Here is an 18299-nt window from a genome sequence, read left to right as displayed (position 1 = left end):
AGGTCATTACGTCACATAATATCACTGGATATTTGCAGATATGTACCGTTCGGTCAGCTCTCTGGTGCTTTTAAACTGAAAAGCCGGGAAGCGGAAATGGTTCCTGTTGCTTGGCACCGAACTGCAGCTTGACTCAGTGAAGCTGCTACACAGACTTTCGTTTTCATTTCTTTTGCCTGAAACTGTACCGATGTTGGCAGATTGAAGGAAAACATGGCTGGCTTGGAGGTGTTGTACACCTGTGTCGCAGGTAACATCACCTGCCCGCAGGACGCCGTTGTGTGTTTTGTTCACTGGGAGTTGATAAAGAACGGATACAGGTGCATCGGCTCAGGAGACGAGGTGAGTTCGCTTAGTTTAGCTAAATCTTGTGTTAAATTATCCCACATTATGGCAAAGATAATATTTTCTTTTTACATCATTCTTACGCCAAATTGTGGAATGCAAATTAAATATTAGCAAAAAGATTCTGTGTATGTGGTTTTCGATGTTTTTCAGACCGTAATTCCAATAATTCTTAAAATGTCGGTTTTTCCAAGGGAGTTCTGTATGTAATTCTCAATGTACATTAGCTATAGCTTCATAAACAAGCATCACCTCCCGTGTCAAGCTGACGTTAACGCGAAGAATTTAAAAGTGTGAGAAATGCGTTTTAGGTTTCTTTAATCCAACTGTCATGGCTGATATTCAGTTTGACGGCATCTGTTTTAAGAGGGACAGTTTACCAAAACTGTCATGTCATCTTTAGCTGGCTAACCCACTGGGGGCAGTCATCCTGAAACACCACGGGAGTTTATGACACAGATTCGTGTTAGTGTGCAGCCTTGCTATCCTCCACCCTCTCCCATTGTTCATTTTACAGAAATCAACAGGTAATCAGTATTATTTTTAAATGAAGCATTTATAATGAGATTTAACGTGAAAAGGGAAACGTTTGGCATCTCTGTGTGATTGTTTTACATAAAAACACTCTGGAATGACACCTACCATTTAGTAAAGTGACCCAGTTCCAAATGAGACATTTCTCTTTATTTTGAACATGATGACATGTTGAAAAGTTTTTTTTTTCTTTAGATATAAATAATGAGAAATTTTTATGCACCTAAAAATGAATTCACTCTACCGGATTTTTATGTGTATCATTATCATTATTATATTTATTTTTTCCACGTTCGTTTTTTATTTTATTATGTGGAATTTTTACGTTATTGACCAATGTTGTTTTGTCACATTTTAATTATAGGGTTAGTCTTGTTTATGTTAGCTAGTTTTAGTCTGTTTTACTGCAGCAACACAAGAATCTGCAATATGTTTACAATTTTTTACAACAATCTTACAACCTTAGTGATGAGATTAGTATATGTTATATCTAATAATAACACATATTTCTTGCTGTAGTTCTTATGTATTGTTTTGTTATTTGCAGTGAACTGGCCAAATTCTGATAACAAATATTGTGAAAAGAAAAAGCAGGTTTCTGATTGAATTGACCCCCTTTGTTTTTATCTGTCTTCACGGCCTCTGTGACCTTCCTGCTCCAGGCCCGCAGCAGTGATAAGAAGTCCGAGCTGCTGCCTGCTGACTGGAGTAACAACAAAGAGCTGTACAGTCTGCGATACAAAGCCAACAACAGTGACACCCAAATGCTCCTCAAGGCAATCACTGTTGATTCCACCTTGATCTTCAATCTGATGGTAAGCACATAAACATTTGATTTGAATCTTAATTAGTTTTCTAGACAATGGCAATTTAAAATAGTGCTTTAAAAATTATGGTAGTGTGTGGGTTTTTTCCCTCTATTAATGACAGCAGAAACCTGAAATTTTGCATAATTACGAGGACGTTATACTGCCACTGTTCTATCAAAGTTTAAAACGAATGTCCTCATATGTGGATCTCGTTTTTCTCAGAAACAAAAATTATGTAAAAAAAAAAAGAAATCTGGTAAGTCTTAGTTTTTAAATTCATCAGGTTCCAATCAGCCCAAATAGCAAAGAGAAATTTAAAATGCCATGAAAGAGTTCAGGTCTTAGGAGGTTAAGAAGAAGATTTTTTCCTCTGGATTATTTTTCATTGGAGCACTGATATAGACCGACCAGTTTATCCTGCATTTCAGTCCTGATGTAAGGATCCATAAAAAGCCTTAAAAGGGAATCAAGTCTGATTTTCTAAGTTTGAATCTTGATGTTCAGAGCAGACATCACTGCAGCCAGGGGTGAGGTCGCAAACACTTTACTTTTAAATTTGTGTTTTTTTCGGTCATTCGAGTTTGTATCGATTAAAATGTTTCGATTAGTTTAGTGTTTAGTTCAGTGAGTTTTAGTTTTTGTCATTCATATACGGGTCGTATTACTGCACTGTAAGACTGGAGAAATGTAGATCTATGCAAAGATCTGACACACAGTTGCGTAAAATAAGAAAATATGATTTAGGTTCAGTTTATTATTTGCTAGTTTGTTGAGATATTATTCTCCATGTTAATCTATCTTTTTAATGGATCGTGTGTGTGTGTGTGTGTGTGTGTGTGTGTGTGTGTGTGTGTGTGTGTGTGTGTGTGTGTGTGTGTGTGTGTGTGTGTAGAACTCCAGCACACAGCAGGTGTCGGACTTAACGGTGAACATCAACGACCACGTGAACACTGACCAGCTTCACACATTTGACAGGTTATTTTTTTGAGCTGCTCTACTTTATTAAGCTTTTATTCTGTTGTCTTATGTTGTTCTGATTATTATAATTGTTGTGTTAGACTTTTGGATCCTGTAAGGGACAAACTTTCCAACTTTAGGAAGAAATGTATAAATAGTAATAAAGTATGCCTCGTACTCAGCCTGCCTTTTAAGGTCATCTCAGATTGATACTCACTTGTTGTTGAAATCTTTTATTTGTTGGAAAAAGCCTATTATAAAAAGGTTGTCTGATAGGGAGGGTGGCCTTGAAGGGCAGTTTGTTTGATAACTAAAGATTATTTTGAATTGTGAGTCATGCTTAGCAACTCTGGTATAGTCAGAAAATAAACATATAGAGCTGAAAAATAAATGAAGTCATCTCTCTTCTCTGCAGTGTGTTCAAAGATGCAGACAGTTTGTCAGAGAAGGTGAAGACTCAGCTGCTGCCCCCCCTGGACAGACCGACCGGACAGAGAGCAGAGAGGAAGAGTCAGCGGGATGAGGAAGAGGAGGCGCAGAGAAGAAGAGGAGAGGACAGTGACCCCCTCCGTATTCCCAGCAGGAATCCTCGCCAGGGGACACACCCTCACTGGTTGGTGATGATACAAACTGTGCATGCAAAACTTTACAACAAAACTCATGAACTGATCGTTAAATATGTACATTTTACTGTCATGTGTGACACACAGTTATGGTTGGCACATATTTGTAATGTTCCTGGTTTCTCTCTCTTTTGCATTTGTGGAAAAAAGAGGATACTGCCTGAAACTATGAGTCAAATAGAGATAATAACGAATGCCTTGCTTACTAATTTTTCTATATCCACCTACTTTTGCTCATTAATGAGGTTCTCCCACCAGCATAGGATCAAGTAATTAATCTAATGTACATTCATGAAGTTTTAACCTTATATTTGTGGTATTTCTAGTTTTACTCAGGCTGAATATAGTTTAGTCTATTCATTGGCAGTCTGGCCTATTCAGGTTTTCCAGTTTTGTGTGCATTAATGTGCATTACTCACTCACTTAATAAATTCGAACAGTCTAAAAGTCCAGTTTAACCTTGAACGATTTTAGATTTGTTTGCACTTTGCAGACTTGGAAAGAACTACATGATGGAAAATCAATGAACAACCAACAAGTTGTAATCCTTAACATTTTCATGGCATCAGAGCCTCGTGTTATTAATATTTATGACTGACATTTTGGCATTTGATACACACACACACACACCCCTGGATGTGCTGAGATTGTGGCTTGTAATACGTCTAGACGGAGCATCTGTTGGCAAATGAGGACAGAGCTCAGGCTGTGTGTGTGTGTGTGTGTGTGTGTGTGTGTGTGTGTGTGTGTGTGTGTGTGTGTGTGTGTGTGTGTGTGTGTGTGTGTGTGTGTGTGTGTGTGTGTGTGTGTGTGTTTTACTCATGTTCAGGGACCTAAATCTGTTTATACATTCCCTTCTGGGGACACAAAGCAAGTTCCCATAAATTAATTATTACAAGGAAAGACTTAGTTTAACGTTCTGGTAAGTGTCCAGAGAATGAATGTGAGTGTAATAAGTGTGTGTGTCTTTGTAACATCCTCTATATCAGCGGTCCCCAACCTTTTTTGCGCCGCGGACCGGTTTATGTCCGACAGTATTTTCACGGATCGGCCTTTAAGGTGTTGCGGATAAATACAACAAAATGAAACCACTACCGGTACCAAAAAAGGAAGATTTATTCATAACACACAGGAAAAGACCCAGGGAAACAGAGTTAACGATAAAATCAATTTAAAAAAAAGATAAAAACCCTGTGGGCTAAGCAGAAGGTTTGAGTAAGGTTAGGGTGAGGCGAGTCAGAGAGCAGTAAGTACAGACACAGTGTTGTAAAGAAAAGAGGTCTGAAGGCTCTTAGTGAAACACTAGTCATCACTCTCCTTCTCATATTTGTTCACAGTCCGCAAGCAAGCGGCCATTAGCCAAAACAGGGATGATATACTGCACCTGTCCTGCACTATTACGCTGCACTATTTTATGTAGCTTGCCAAATTACATCAAATAACATGATCCATGGTCGTAGCTATAGACAGTACCAAAGATGGATGGAGCCACTCTCTGGTGTGTTAAGTCTCTTTTGAAACAGACGTGATAAGACCGGAGTGCATCTGACTTACAAGCTGAGGATATTGTCGTCTCACAGGTTAACAGCTTGTCATTACCTAGTGAACGTACCCTGGATAATCATCATTTCTGAAAATTAGAATTTCCACAATTTACCAAATACATTCATGTTTTAATCAGTTTGACCTGATTGAGCCGATAAAGGCATCAGAAAGCGTTTGCTGAGGTCAGGGCTGTGACCACGCCTAACTTTTTTGTCTTTGATATTAACTAAGGAGTTTTTTTTCCTTACTGAAAATGGACCTTTGGGCGGCTGACTGTAAGTAAGCACGATTGCTCAGCATATAGTTAAGGCAGGGAGTCTGGGCTACCTTTTGTAACAGATGTCTTGGCATTTTCCTGATGATTCTACACATTTGAAAAACGAAAAACTACTTACGATATGAATTAAGCTCCATTTAAAAATGTTTAAACATATTTTTCTTTGGTGGAAAAGAATGTTTTGGCAACAGCTTTCTTTCTGTCTAGAACAGTATGTATTTTAGTCATTCATAGTGACACAAAGCAAAGCCAACACAGGGTGGTTGGATGGTGCTAACAGATGAGCTAAATTTAGCTCATCTGCAAAAATCTGCTTAGTGTGTCACAGTAGATGTTATAGTGTAGTCATAGAAAAATGGCAGGTAGATGTAGCAAATAAGTTAGCTTGGATAAATTAGCTGTCCTTTTTTTACATTTTATTTTGTGAAATAAGATGGAGTGCAATTTATCCATGTTAGCAGGAAATCATTAGTCAGAATAAAGTAAGAATAAACCAAACAGTCCCTTAGATTAATTTCACTCTAGTCCATCTCTGCAGACGTGGTTCACTACCTGGCTAAGCTTAACTAGTTAACTTTAAGAAACACCAGTGCATTGGCACATACTGGTGTTTTAATGGGTGATGTTTGATAGAACAAAAGCTGAAGAGAGCAGGGTTGTTGTTTTTTTGTTTTTTTTAATTCGTTCATTGTTTATTTATAGTAAACGTGAAAATCTTTAACATCCACTAAAAGTGACTTTAAATTTAACTTATGGCAGCATTTTCTGATAAAAATGCGCATTTTGTTTGGTGATGTTAAATGTGGTTATCCTGGAAATGAAGTCAGTGTAACGTCATCTGAAGTGATGGAAACATGAGCACATGTGTGAGCGAGAGCTGCGAGACAGAATCACTCTGACTTTCACTCCTCATCTCATCTCCCTCCTCCTCTTCCTCCCCCATCCTCTTAGCCATGACCCGCTCAGATGAGATGCGAGATGATGTCAGCACTTTATCGACCTCCTGCTGTCACCTCCTTGTCCCGAGAGAGGTGCAGACAGAGGGGGAGGGAGATGAGGATGAGAAACGGTGACAGATGGGAGAAAGTAAAAGTTAAGAGGAGAACAGACCAAGATAATGGAGAGAAAGTAAGAAAGCACTCCTGAATCCTTAAGAGACGATTCGGGAGTAACAATTCAGAGAAACAAGCAGAGTGATGGCAAAAGCAAAGACAAGACAAGGGAGGGGGCAGAACCTGAAGACCTGAAGGTTGGATGAATCAGATGTGGGACTCTCCACCAGTCTTACTAGAAGCTGAATCAAGCATGCCTGTGTGTTTCCATTTTTAAAGTTACTCTTAGAGCAACTGTCTTTTATAAATGACATTAGTCATTGATGATTCTAAGCTGCAGAATCCAGTTAAAGTGAAATAATGATTGTAGGATCAATAAATAAATGAGAATTATAAAATAAATAGATAACATGTTTTTGTTAAGATGGAAACTGTTACCCCCCCCCAAACATCTAGGAAATGTTAGAGAATCAGAATTAGTTTTCAAAAGTTAAACTCGCAGATTCTTAAAACGTGTTGCTTTTTGCTGACCACTTAAAGTCCTTTAGACTACAATCAGAAAAGTCCAGCTGGGATTTGAACCAGGAACCTTTCTGTTGTGAGGTGACAGTGCTAACAACTCCTTTACTGTGTCTCCTCAGTCCTTCAGTCTCCCAAAAGCTGACTTCCCAAAAGTTTTCACATTTGGGAAGCCTTTTAAAAAGTAATTTTTTTTTAAATTTTTGCATTCTTTTAAATATACCAGAATCAGAATACTTTAATAATCAATAAGGTAACTATGTATGTAAAATAATGAACCAGCTAGCGATTGTCAAATGGACATCAATATTCTGCATTCAAAATGCAATAAAACTAAATTTTCTACATCAACTATCGTCCCAAAGTTGAGCATTTTTAATGTCTAAAAAGAACCAGATTCAGTCGTCTCAAACAAGCCTGGAAAGGGAATGTTCAAATTATATGAGGTCCATGTATGTACAATTACGTACAGCTTTCAGACCACTCTAAATGACAACTGATCTATTTTTTCTACTCTTGGCTCTAAATGATGTCACTAAGAGAGGATTTCCCTAATATGGTCGTCTGGCACAGCTCTTTTTGGAAATCCACAAAAGTTGATTCTGTTCATCTGGATGTAACGTTTTCAGTGGCAGAAACCTTTTGTTTCCAACAATGGGCTGGCAGATCAGTTAATTGATCATTGATATGCAAATTCACATGACCATTGATCAACAACCACTGATCAAAGCCCGTGATCAATGGCCACTGATCAATGTCCATGAGTACCATTCACAGAGAGTTGGGGAATGGCTGCGATCACCGCACTGTATGATGGTGAGAGATGTACCCTTAGGCCCCCTCCTTGAGAATTTACATATTAATGATCAAGGAACTGACCTCCCAGCCCATTGTTCCTTCAGTTATGCTAGTTTAAGTCATTATGCAAATGTACACTTTATAAGATTGGGGAAACCTGCAGTCAGCTGAGACTGAAGAAGTCACCTGGATGAGTGACGAAAAGTTTCTCCCACTGAAAACGTTGCGTCCAGATGAACAGAATCAGCTTTTGGGGATTTTCTTCCCTGGATGATTGAGCATCCATCAAGTGTGTTTTTCACCAGAGATTTTTCTTTACGTTTCGCTCTGAGAATCTTCACCTTCTGGTTGTCCTGACAATTTGACTGCCTGAAGTAAGTCCTACTATTATCCCAGAGGACCAAAGGAGGAAATGCCGGGGTTTCAGTGCTGGAACTGTCCCACTGATTATCATGGGGAATGTGAGGCGCTTAGTCAGTGATATGGACGAGCTCGGTGAGCTGATTAAGACTCAGAGGGAACACCGTTAGTGGAGTTTGATGTGCTCCTTGCAGACGTTGTCATGGCAGCAACCAGAAATGTGGAAGGATTGTGATTGAAAAGTAGTCTCCTCTCGAACACGCTGCTGCGAAGGAGCGTTTCAGTGGCGTGAATATTAAAGCGCATGCTGAATGCATTAACATGCCTGAGAGAGTTCGTCATATCATTGAATTCAGTTTGAATCACCGCACTTGGGATGTCTTCCTCAACTGACGAAGGTCCTCCAAATGACCGTGGCTGTGTGTGGTAAATGGCTATGGATAATTAATGGACCCAGACCATCCTCTGCACCACTTAGCGGACATGCAGCCGAACTCATTTTTCTCACTCTTTTATCTCCTCAGAAACATGGACACATACAGAAAGTCTTTACCACCTCATAACACATTCGTTTTACGTTTAAGCTGCTCATTGTATGATATAAGATTTTTACATTTTTATAATTTTACTTTTATTGTAAGGTGTTTTTATTGTTTTCGCTCTTGCAGTGGTGAATTTTGAGCATAAATAAAGTATTTATTTTTATTAGATGTTGGTGAAGAAGATCGTCGGTTGTGTTTCACGTATTTGACACGTTGCTAGCTGTTGTAGTTTGTTTTCCATTGTAAAATGATGTTAGACTGATCCTGTATTTAACTGGTTTTGGTGTGTGTGTGTGTGTGTGTGTGTGTGTGTGTGTGTGTGTGTGTGTGTGTGTGTGTGTGTGTGTGTGTGTGTGTGTGTGTGTGTGTGTGTTTGTTTCAGGCCCGACCCCATGGTTCCTCCGTTTGCAGCTGGAGGAGCAGATCTGGATCCCTTTGGGTGAGTCTGTCTCTTCCTGTCATGTTTAAATCCTTTAAATCTGTTTATGGAATTCAATCTCAGACATGCATTTAAGCATTCTCCTGGGTTTTCCCTAATCTGGGATTTGAGGATGAACAGTCGGCCCTCACAGCAGTGGACAGCTCTGGATTACTGGCGCGTGTCCAGCTGAAAGCGAAGCTTTAAGCTCAGATGTCAGAGAGTCGCAGAAAAGATGACAAACAAAAGCAGCTGCAGACTCAGAATCTAAGTTTAGTTTTAACATTAATTTTTTATCAGCTCGAGCTTTTCTATTGTGCTAACACAAGCTTTGTATTGAAGTACCTTCCACCAGGACACTTTTTAAATCACTGAAGGTTAATCTGATCTCCTTGTTTCCCCATATGTAGCTTTAAGTATCAGCTTGTCAAAATACCTCACTGTAATGTGGAAGTAAAGCAAATTAATCAAACCCAAGTTTTTGTTGAAAGCTGCCCTTTAATAACTGATTGATATTTTTACCCCAGGAGTATGCAGGCATTACTCTTCTACAATTAGTCCAGGTAGTGGCACCAGTATAAATTTCATAAAGAGAGCTATTGCTTGGCATACAGGGTTCAAAATCAAACATATTTTAGTCAGAAAAAGATATTAACATTTTAAAAGATCTCTACAAGTCGCACTATATATGATTCAGGGACTCTTCGCTTCTATGTAAACATGAAAACCTGGTTAAAACACACCTGTGGTCATAGTTGCTCAATGCTTGTCTTGCTTTGTTGCGCTTTCGTCACGTTTGTAATGTTGGTATGTTTGTGCTTTATGGTTTTTAGAGACTAAATTTAGCCCGTCCAGAAGGCGGCTGATGGCACATTGTTTTTTACAGTATAGATGTTATAAAAGATGGACATAGTTACTGTGACATCACCCACTCTTAAAACCTCGCCCTAATTATTTTTGCTGTCAGCACTTAGTGTTGTGTAACCAGATGAGACTAGCAAGGTTAATGAGAGTAACAGACAAATCTGAAGGTAATGGGCGAACACTGGACAGTCCTCTTATTTTTCTTTAAAAGTGGCCATAATTTACAAAATGATCTCCCCGTTTTATTCAGTATGACCTGAAACAGGCGACTCAGCCCATGAAATCTCCAGGAAAGTGTTTAATGAGGTCTCAGAGAGTGCCGTTTTCCCACAGACTTCTTTATAACCACCAGGAGTCGTCTCCTTCTGGCCATTAGAAATAAAGTTTGCTTAAGACACTTTAACATCAACTTCCCTTTTCAGACTCGAACGAAGCAAACATCTCCAAACTGAGTCGCAGCTATTATGTAACTAGTTTTCTTACAGTTTTTAATAATTGCTAAACTCAACCCCACCTTAAGATTTTTCTGGTTCACTTACAAGGTGAGCTTTTGGCCGAGCCCTGCAGAAGAGCCAATAAGGCCCATGAGAGGTTTTTAATGGCAGCCAAGTGATCCAGTATGACCCACAGCACATGTACACAATGTAAAAAGGGCAGAGGGCATCCATTTGTATATGTTTTTGGGTTGTGTTGCAAGATGTTATCCCCCCTAACCTGTGCTTCAAGTACACTGATAAAGTGGGCGTGTTTAAAAACCAACTCAAGGTGGACTTTATTTGTTGTGTTGTGTGTGTATTAGCGTTTTGTTCTTTGGTTTGATTTCTGTACTGGGGAGCTCTTTACGACGTCTGTTTTTGAAACAGTCTTGTTTGGATGTCGAGCGTGGTGTAAGCTGGATAATACTTTTGAAACCGCCGCTCCGCGGTGGGTGGTTTTTAGCTCCGTCGTCATCCATTACAATCATGAAAGTACAACTTGTTTAGGATTTTTTTTTATGTTATAATAACATTAATGTTACTTAACTAGTGATTTATTTTTAAACACTTTCAGATAAAACCCGTAGCCTGTTTATCTATGACAAAGTCAACAAAACCAGCTGACACGTGTCCTTCTCTTGAATCTCTGAACTCCGCCTCGCCTCCTCAGTTCTCGTGGTGGTGGTGGGATGATAGTCGACCCCTTGAGGTCAGGTTATCCTCGCTCTGGCTTTGACCCGTCTAGTGGGATACCAGACATTCTGCCTCCTGGAGCCGTTCCCCCAGGAGCTCGCTTCGATCCGTTTGGACCCGTCGGACGTCACAGACCAGGGTGAGACACACACACACACACACACACACACACACACACACACACACACACACACGCACACACACGCCTCCATCTGTCTGCACTAATTCAGGCTGTAACAGCTCCTCAGCTGTGAGGCTCCACTGAACCTCTCAAAGGGTCAAAGACACTTTGAATTTTGACATAAAATAAATTCTCAAAAAAAAAGATCTTATCTTTCGACTTGATCAAAAATCCAAATCCAAGAGCAGCGTTAAATCAGTCAGTGGTCTTATTAAAGATTTTTTTTTTTTTTACTTCTCAGCTGCAGCTTCACCAGATTTAATTCAGCAGAAATGAAACACAACAAAGCTACACCCATTTTAATCTCAGTAATACCAGATGGCCTCTCCATTTTAGCAATTTAAAGAGTTTTGAGGAGCCACCTTACATAATGGAGGCAGCTCTTGACTCTGTGTCAATCCAAATAAAGGCTTATAATGGTTACAACATCTTAGATTTGTATGATTTACTCCACTGAAAGATACATTCTTCACAGAACAAATAAGAAAATTGAAAGCAGCTTTGAAGCAAATTAAATACAACAGTTGTGTAATTTCTTATGTATTACAGAAACATTTGGTGCCATTTTCAAGATTCATTGTAAAATAAAACTTTGCATGATTATTAGATAATCATGCAAAGTTGCCTTAAAGTTGTTGTTTTTGATATAAACGTGAAGATAATGACAGAAAAAAAAGTATATTAGTCACCTTCCAGCCTCATATATAGACACAGATTTTAGTGACTCTATAGCTAAATAGACTAATAAACCAGATTTAATAAACAAGTAAAGGTTGCCTGTTGTCCTGGAAAAAAAACCCGTCTTAGTTCTGTAGTAAGATTGTGTGTTTAAAGTTCCAGTCGCTCGGTGTCAGTCCAACAGCTGCGACCGTCCAGCTCAAGTTCCTGCTGGAGAGGCAGAGGAGTCCCCAGCAGCATTTTCAGCAAATGCAATGAAGCAAAGCAAAATCGCCTGCTTGGCATTTATCTAGCTCCAAACTGATATAGATGAAACTCACAAATGAGACAACCATAAGGAAAATAATTAGATGAAGGATGCCTCTGTTTGCAGCCTTAAGTGCTGTGAGTGTGCAGAAATGCATACACAGTTTTTCAATCTGCTTCTGTTATGAAGCTTTTCAGCCCAAAATAAAGGACAGAAAGCACTAAAGAGGGTTTAATTGTTAGAGCCTCTGCTTTGTGTTGTGAACAACTGAAATCACTGCAACAAGAACTTTTGTGCTTTCCAGGTTGACTGTGCATTATCTTGAATTATAAAGGAGACACACCGAAAACTTTTCCAAATAAAATAGCAAAAATCAGTCCAACAGCAGGCAGTGGACTCCACTAATCATTGGCAGGCGGTGTATTTGCTCCATTACCTAACCCTGCCCTGCAGGCCTCAGCCTGAACACCAGGAGTCAAAATAAAAATAAGACAAAATATGAAAAAATGACAGTATATAAAATATGACGATGGTGAATGGGCCAGCACTTTTTTATTCAGCTGAGCACTTGGTTACTCCTCATTCACCAAATCACACACACATTCATACAGCACTTTTATCTATGTCCAATCTGTGCACTCACACTCGATCCTTGCCCAAGTAGACTTAAGACGTGTGCACAGCAGGAGTCGGGGATCGAACCACCCACCTTCCACTGGCTACAGTAACAACAGCTCTGTGTGTTTCTCTTGTTTTTGTTTTTTAGGCCGGATCCAGACCACATGCCCCCTCCTGGCTACGATGACATGTTCATGTAGTACCCTGGATTGTTTCCCGATTTTCTACTTCCTGTTCAGCATCTTTTCCTCCAGCCGATAGCAGCCGCCTTCTCCTCTCTGAGGGTTTGGTTTCATCCGTGTTTGTGGCCTGAAGATTTTCATTTTTCTCTTTTTGAGAAGGAGGGTTTGTTTTCTGATTGCTCATTTCATATGAATTAAATCTTTAGGATGCAAACTGACATAACAAAAACCCAGTTACTGCTGTCTCAAATATCCGTGACTTTGAAATGAAAAAGTTGCTCCAATGTAAAAGAGCCCCTAAAAGAACAATGCCATACAGATGAAGGTCGCGCATAATAAACTCATATTTTGTCTTTTATACTGACATCTGAACATTGCTGAGCAGTATTATTTTGTGAAGTAATGAGGTGACATTTGGCTGCAGGGCGAGATCTGCGAGTCTGGAGATTACTGCATAAATGAAAAATCTCACCTTTGATCAACAGAACCACCGAGATGCTTAAATCTAAAAACATGTACGAGTGAAAACCCCTCTCTCTGCCCTTTGCTTCCTAAATAATAGATCCCATCAAACTCCATCTACCAGTTTATTAATAAAAGAGTGCTTCTTCTTTTTCATTTTTGATGTGAAAATATTAAAGAACACTGAAACATGGTTCTTTATTTGTGTTTAGATTGTTGTCAATTGAACAAGTCTATTTAATGATCTCAGTAATATATACTGAATAAAAACCCTTTGACGAGATGCTCTGGTTTTTGTTACTGAACTTTTTTTTTTTTTCTATAAACTGCACATCAGAGATGGACATACCCACTGTTGCATCCTCTACAGTAGCTACTGTGTTGGTACCTGACAGTAATCAGGAATTTGGGTTTTCGTCATATTTTTTTTTTAACTTACCAATTAGTGCGAGCTAGCTTGGCCAGCTAAAACTGTACAGGTGCGTTCACAGAGAAACACAATCTGACTCATAGTGTAAAATTACTCACCAAAACTGGATCACAGGTACCTTGGACAGGCTGTAGTACAACTAACACAAATCATATTATTGGTAATAAAATGTTCTCAGAGGGCCAACAGCACAATCGGGATCTTAAGGTCGAGATCCATGTCTGTCGACTCGACCAAAGCAGCCATAGCCTAAATTTAAATGGTAAATGGCCTGTATTTATATAGCGCTTTACACATCCAGTCATTCACCCATTCACACACTGGTGATGGCAGCTACATTGTAGCCACAGCCACCCTGGGGCGCACTGACAGAGGCGAGGCTGCCGGACACTGGTGCCACCGGGCCCTCTGACCACCACCAGTAGGCAACGGGTGAAGTGTCTTGCCCAAGGACACAACGACCGAGACTGTTGGGCAACCTTCCGATTGCAAGGCGAACTCCCAACTCTTGAGCCACGATCGCCCACAGTTTTAATAATTTTAATAATAACGAGTTCACATCTCAAAGTTTTTAAGAAGGTAAACCGCATTCATGGAGTCTAAAACAGTTTCAACGTCAGGCTGTAAAATAGTTTATTTTAGTTGTAAGGTTGGATACTTTCACGTGGGAGACAGTGGATGCTGACTCACTGTTGGAAGCAGCCTCAAGTGGCCAGCAGAGGAACTGCAGTTGTGGCACTGACTTAATTTCCAACCTCGGAGCTGTTAAACATCAGTATTAGCATACTGACATTAGCATTCAGTTTAACAGAGGCTCTGTCACCATGGTTGCAGACTGAGATGACGTTTCTCTTCAGCATCAGATCGTGGAGTTTAAACAGCTTGTTATAAACTCTGTGTTTTCAGGCCTTTTCTGTCTCACACTGTGTGCCTTTTTTTTTATCTTCTAACAAGCACCTGAGAGAGCGCTGCTGTGACCAGAGCATCAGTTTCCTGTGCTATATTTACCTCTCAGCACTCCCTGGGCAGAGGACTGGAGATGGCTGTTTGTCGCCTGCCTGCAGGGGAAATAACAGCTTGTTGAGCTGAAACTAATGAACAATACAGAGCTAAAGAGGAAGTTTGTGGACCAACTTTTTCTTACAGTGCTGGTTTCTTGAAGAGAAAAAAGGCCTGTAAAGAAAATGATTCATGGCAAACATGTAAGGTGAAAAGCTGATGAAGACCAGTGGCTCTAGAACCACACAAGGCTCATTTCTCATCACCCGTGGCTCCCTGTGTCTCTATGTGATAGTCAGGTCACCTGTGCATGGTGTACCCTGCCAGCCCTGGATGAACTGATTAATATTTTGGATATTTTTTTATTCTAAAGAACCCTGGCAGTAAGGAATATTTTTTATTCAATTCTGGAAACAAACACAGGGAGCAGAGAATCACAGTGATGTCACTCCTGGTTTTCCTTAAAATTCTTGTAGCAGTATTTTGAACTAACTAACTATCCAATGGTCGTGTTTTTTAAATAAATAAAGGCATGAATAAGCTTCCTGCTGGGATCGCACTGGAACGTGTATCTGTCTGAGATGACAAAAAGATGAGATAAGATAACCTTTATTAGTCCCACAGGTGGGAAATTTGTTTTGTTACAGCAGAAAGTGGACAGTGCAAAATTATATAGAAAAATTAGAAGAAGAAAAAACACTGGAATAAGATAAGAATAAGATACTGTACACAACTGTACACAATATAATGAAATAGAATACAAATGCTATATACAATTGAGTATCATACAACGATGCCAGAAAGAGTAAAATGACTTGATTACAGCCTTAGTATGGTCAGTGAAACTTTGATCACACTAACATTTATCACATGGATTCAGGCTGTAGATTCAAGTTGCAACTGTGCATCTTTGTTTTAAACATGTCTCTCTTTAATTGAAGCAAACTGTGTTGCATCCAGACTTCCAGTTTTTCAGGGCAGGATCAAAGTCGTTTGTGAGACAGCCAAATGAATCTGGGTGTCGTTAGCATAGCTATGATAAGTGACCTTGTATTCTTGAAGGATTTTCCTTTAAAGAAAGCATGTAAAGACAACAGAGGCTCAAGGACTGATCTTTGGGGGACTCCATACAGTATTAGGGTTTTCTCTTATTCATAAGTAGAGAACATAATAATCATTATGAGGCCCAAATATGTTTCTAGCTTCATGCAGATTTTTTGTGGACCAAAACTTGCTCAAATAAACTGCAGCTCCTCTAATGACCACGTGAGGCTGTCACTAAAAGTGAGTCATACCCATGTTTAAATATCCAAAATCACAGCAGCAGCCCTTTTTGTTGTTGTTGTTGTTGTTTACAGCCGCCAGCTACAAAAAGAATTTTGAAATCAAATGATTGTTTCTCTCTTCAAAACAAATGTGAGGTGTATTATATTTTATTTAGATTTAAAATTAGGGGTCTGTGTGTCCTCACACTTGGAGTCCCTGAACTGGATTTCGTTTGATGTGTTTGTGCATTTGGGGCATTTTTAAAGAAATTCTCTGATGCTTTCTGAGGTAAATGTTCTCACACATCAAGAAGAAGTTTGTGCTCGAGTACTGATGAGTATTTGTGTGTGTGTTTGTGCAGCACTCATTCAGCACTAGTTAGCAGCTCTTGTGTGTGCATTGTATCTATGTTGTTTGTGGAAACAGCAAGCTAACCAAGCTAGCTAAGCACTCAACTGACTTGGAAAAGCCAACACAGGAATGGCTGCATGGTGTTCTTTTAAAATATAAAACTGAGTTTACCCATTTGAGCTCATTAGAGTTTGGACTGTGAGGTATGTTGCTCTGAGATGTTGTCAGCACACAGTTTCCTCCATGCTTTGACTTCCTCCTCTTTAAAATTCATAAAAAGAACAGTCTGTTTCCATTTATTTCAGGATATTTTAAAAGTTATAGTTTTAGTTTAACACCACATAAACAGCCTTTATGTTTTGCTTTGTTAGGATGTAAATGGCAGCCAGAAGAGGACAGTAAAAAAAGAGTGAGTGGGAGTGACAGGGACATAAATCAGTGTCTGAAAATCAAAACACAGCTCAGTCAGATTCATCTGATGTTTCTCCTATTAAATTTAATGAGAGGTTCTGTGTGAGGCATACTTACCTTTAGATCGTCAGGGGGTCTTTACTAATGCTCCTGTGTGGGTAGAAAGATAGGCAAGGTTCTCATTTTGTCTTGTGGAAAACAGTAATCTGTGACATTTATGAGTCATGCTGACTGGGGATCTATCTGACTCAAGAGCATAAATAAAAGGGACAAGAAACAAAAACAAGAGGAGACATAAAAAGACGTCATGCAGCTTTAAGAAAAAAGAACTCAGTTTAAAGACTGACAGTAATAACAATGAGACAGAGTCCTGGAGACAGACTAGAACATAGAATTTAATGCTAAAGAGCAAAGTCAGTTTTTAAAAATCTAAAAATAAGCCACAACCAGCTCAGCCGGGACACTCGGACACTTGAAGGGCGGAGTTTAAATATAAAATCCACTGCAGTGGTTAGATCTGCAGGCGTTTCAGTTAAGCTCCTATTGCTTACTTACCGTACAGTGTAGATGTTGATTGCATAGCTTTACAGCAATAACACAATTCAAGTTTATACTGGTTCCCTTAAGGCCTTCTATTTTGTTTTTTATATAGCCAGGGTTTATCTGCATGATGTCATATCCTTTTGTGAGATGAGTAACGATTAACAAAAAATATTTTTTGCAGCTTTTCCCAGAGAGCTGATATGAAGCCTCCACCATTTGTGATACTGTTTATACTATGATGATGATGATGATGATGATGATGTGTGGGTCTTTAAAAAGCTGCAACCTTCAAAGGTGTAAAGTTAAGCCAAGACAGAGAAACAGAAACTGCAGAGGAGGCCACTGGAGGCTGGCTGTAAAAGCAGGTCAGTCCCAGCAAACTCCCATATTAAAACATCGAACCCTACAGCAGAAATAATCAGGTTCATAAAAGTGCTTCAGTGTCTATAACTATTTTCTAACAACCTGACAACTGTATGAGTCACAATTATTTTATTTTGACATTCTTAACAAGTCAGCCACCCATTTGAATTTTATAAGGACTTGAACGTTTGCACTGCACATGCTCACACAGGCAGCTAGCTGATAGCTGTCTGCCAGGCTTCACCTCAGCTCATTCATCTCATACCTCAGTTTTAGTCAGTAAAATTTGGGGATTTTATTAATCCGTGACTATTAAACAGCCTTGGCCACAGCTTCCAGGTTAGAAAAGTGAAGGTGGTGCATAGCTGCCTTAAACTGAGATTCTTTCTGATGGTCAGCAGGGGGCTTTTCAGATTTTCCTATCGTTTCTTCTGTCCTATCCTATTGAATGCAATCATGCAAATTTAGCAAATCATGGTCTTAAAGTAAAAAACGAGTAGAAAGCGGGGTTTACTCTTACTCAGGGACAGCTCAAGCCCTCATCAGGTCTGATTTCAGAACTATGTGATAGTAACTGACAAAACATCCAAGACAGGATTTCACAAACCGTGTGGATGCATCATGGTGTCTTCATCCATCTTTCACATGCAGTCTATATCTGGTACTCACCAGTGTGTAAGGTTGTTGTTATGTTTGATTTAAATAAGTTGAATTGAAGTTGGAAAAAGTTTTCTAAGTTTAACCCGGAGACAGAGG

At 39.4% G+C, this 18299-nt stretch overlaps 1 protein-coding gene across 1 annotated transcript; it reads left to right on the top strand.

Annotated features, from left to right (window-relative positions):
- The first annotated feature begins 90 nt into the window (after positions 1 to 90).
- Positions 91 to 13463, top strand: psmf1 (proteasome inhibitor subunit 1). Its single transcript, XM_026166713.1, has 7 exons — positions 91 to 342; positions 1542 to 1694; positions 2581 to 2663; positions 3061 to 3258; positions 8744 to 8800; positions 10790 to 10951; positions 12685 to 13463. Exons 1-7 carry the CDS (start codon positions 214 to 216, stop codon positions 12734 to 12736), a joined length of 834 nt encoding a protein of 277 aa, XP_026022498.1. The 5' UTR covers positions 91 to 213; the 3' UTR covers positions 12737 to 13463.
- The last annotated feature ends 4836 nt before the right edge of the window (positions 13464 to 18299 follow it).

Source organism: Astatotilapia calliptera, chromosome 5 (genome assembly GCF_900246225.1).
Source record: "Astatotilapia calliptera chromosome 5, fAstCal1.2, whole genome shotgun sequence".
Lineage (NCBI taxonomy): Eukaryota > Metazoa > Chordata > Actinopteri > Cichliformes > Cichlidae > Astatotilapia > Astatotilapia calliptera.
Note: the sequence above shows the minus strand (reverse complement) of the source record. Positions and strands in the feature narration are given on the sequence as shown.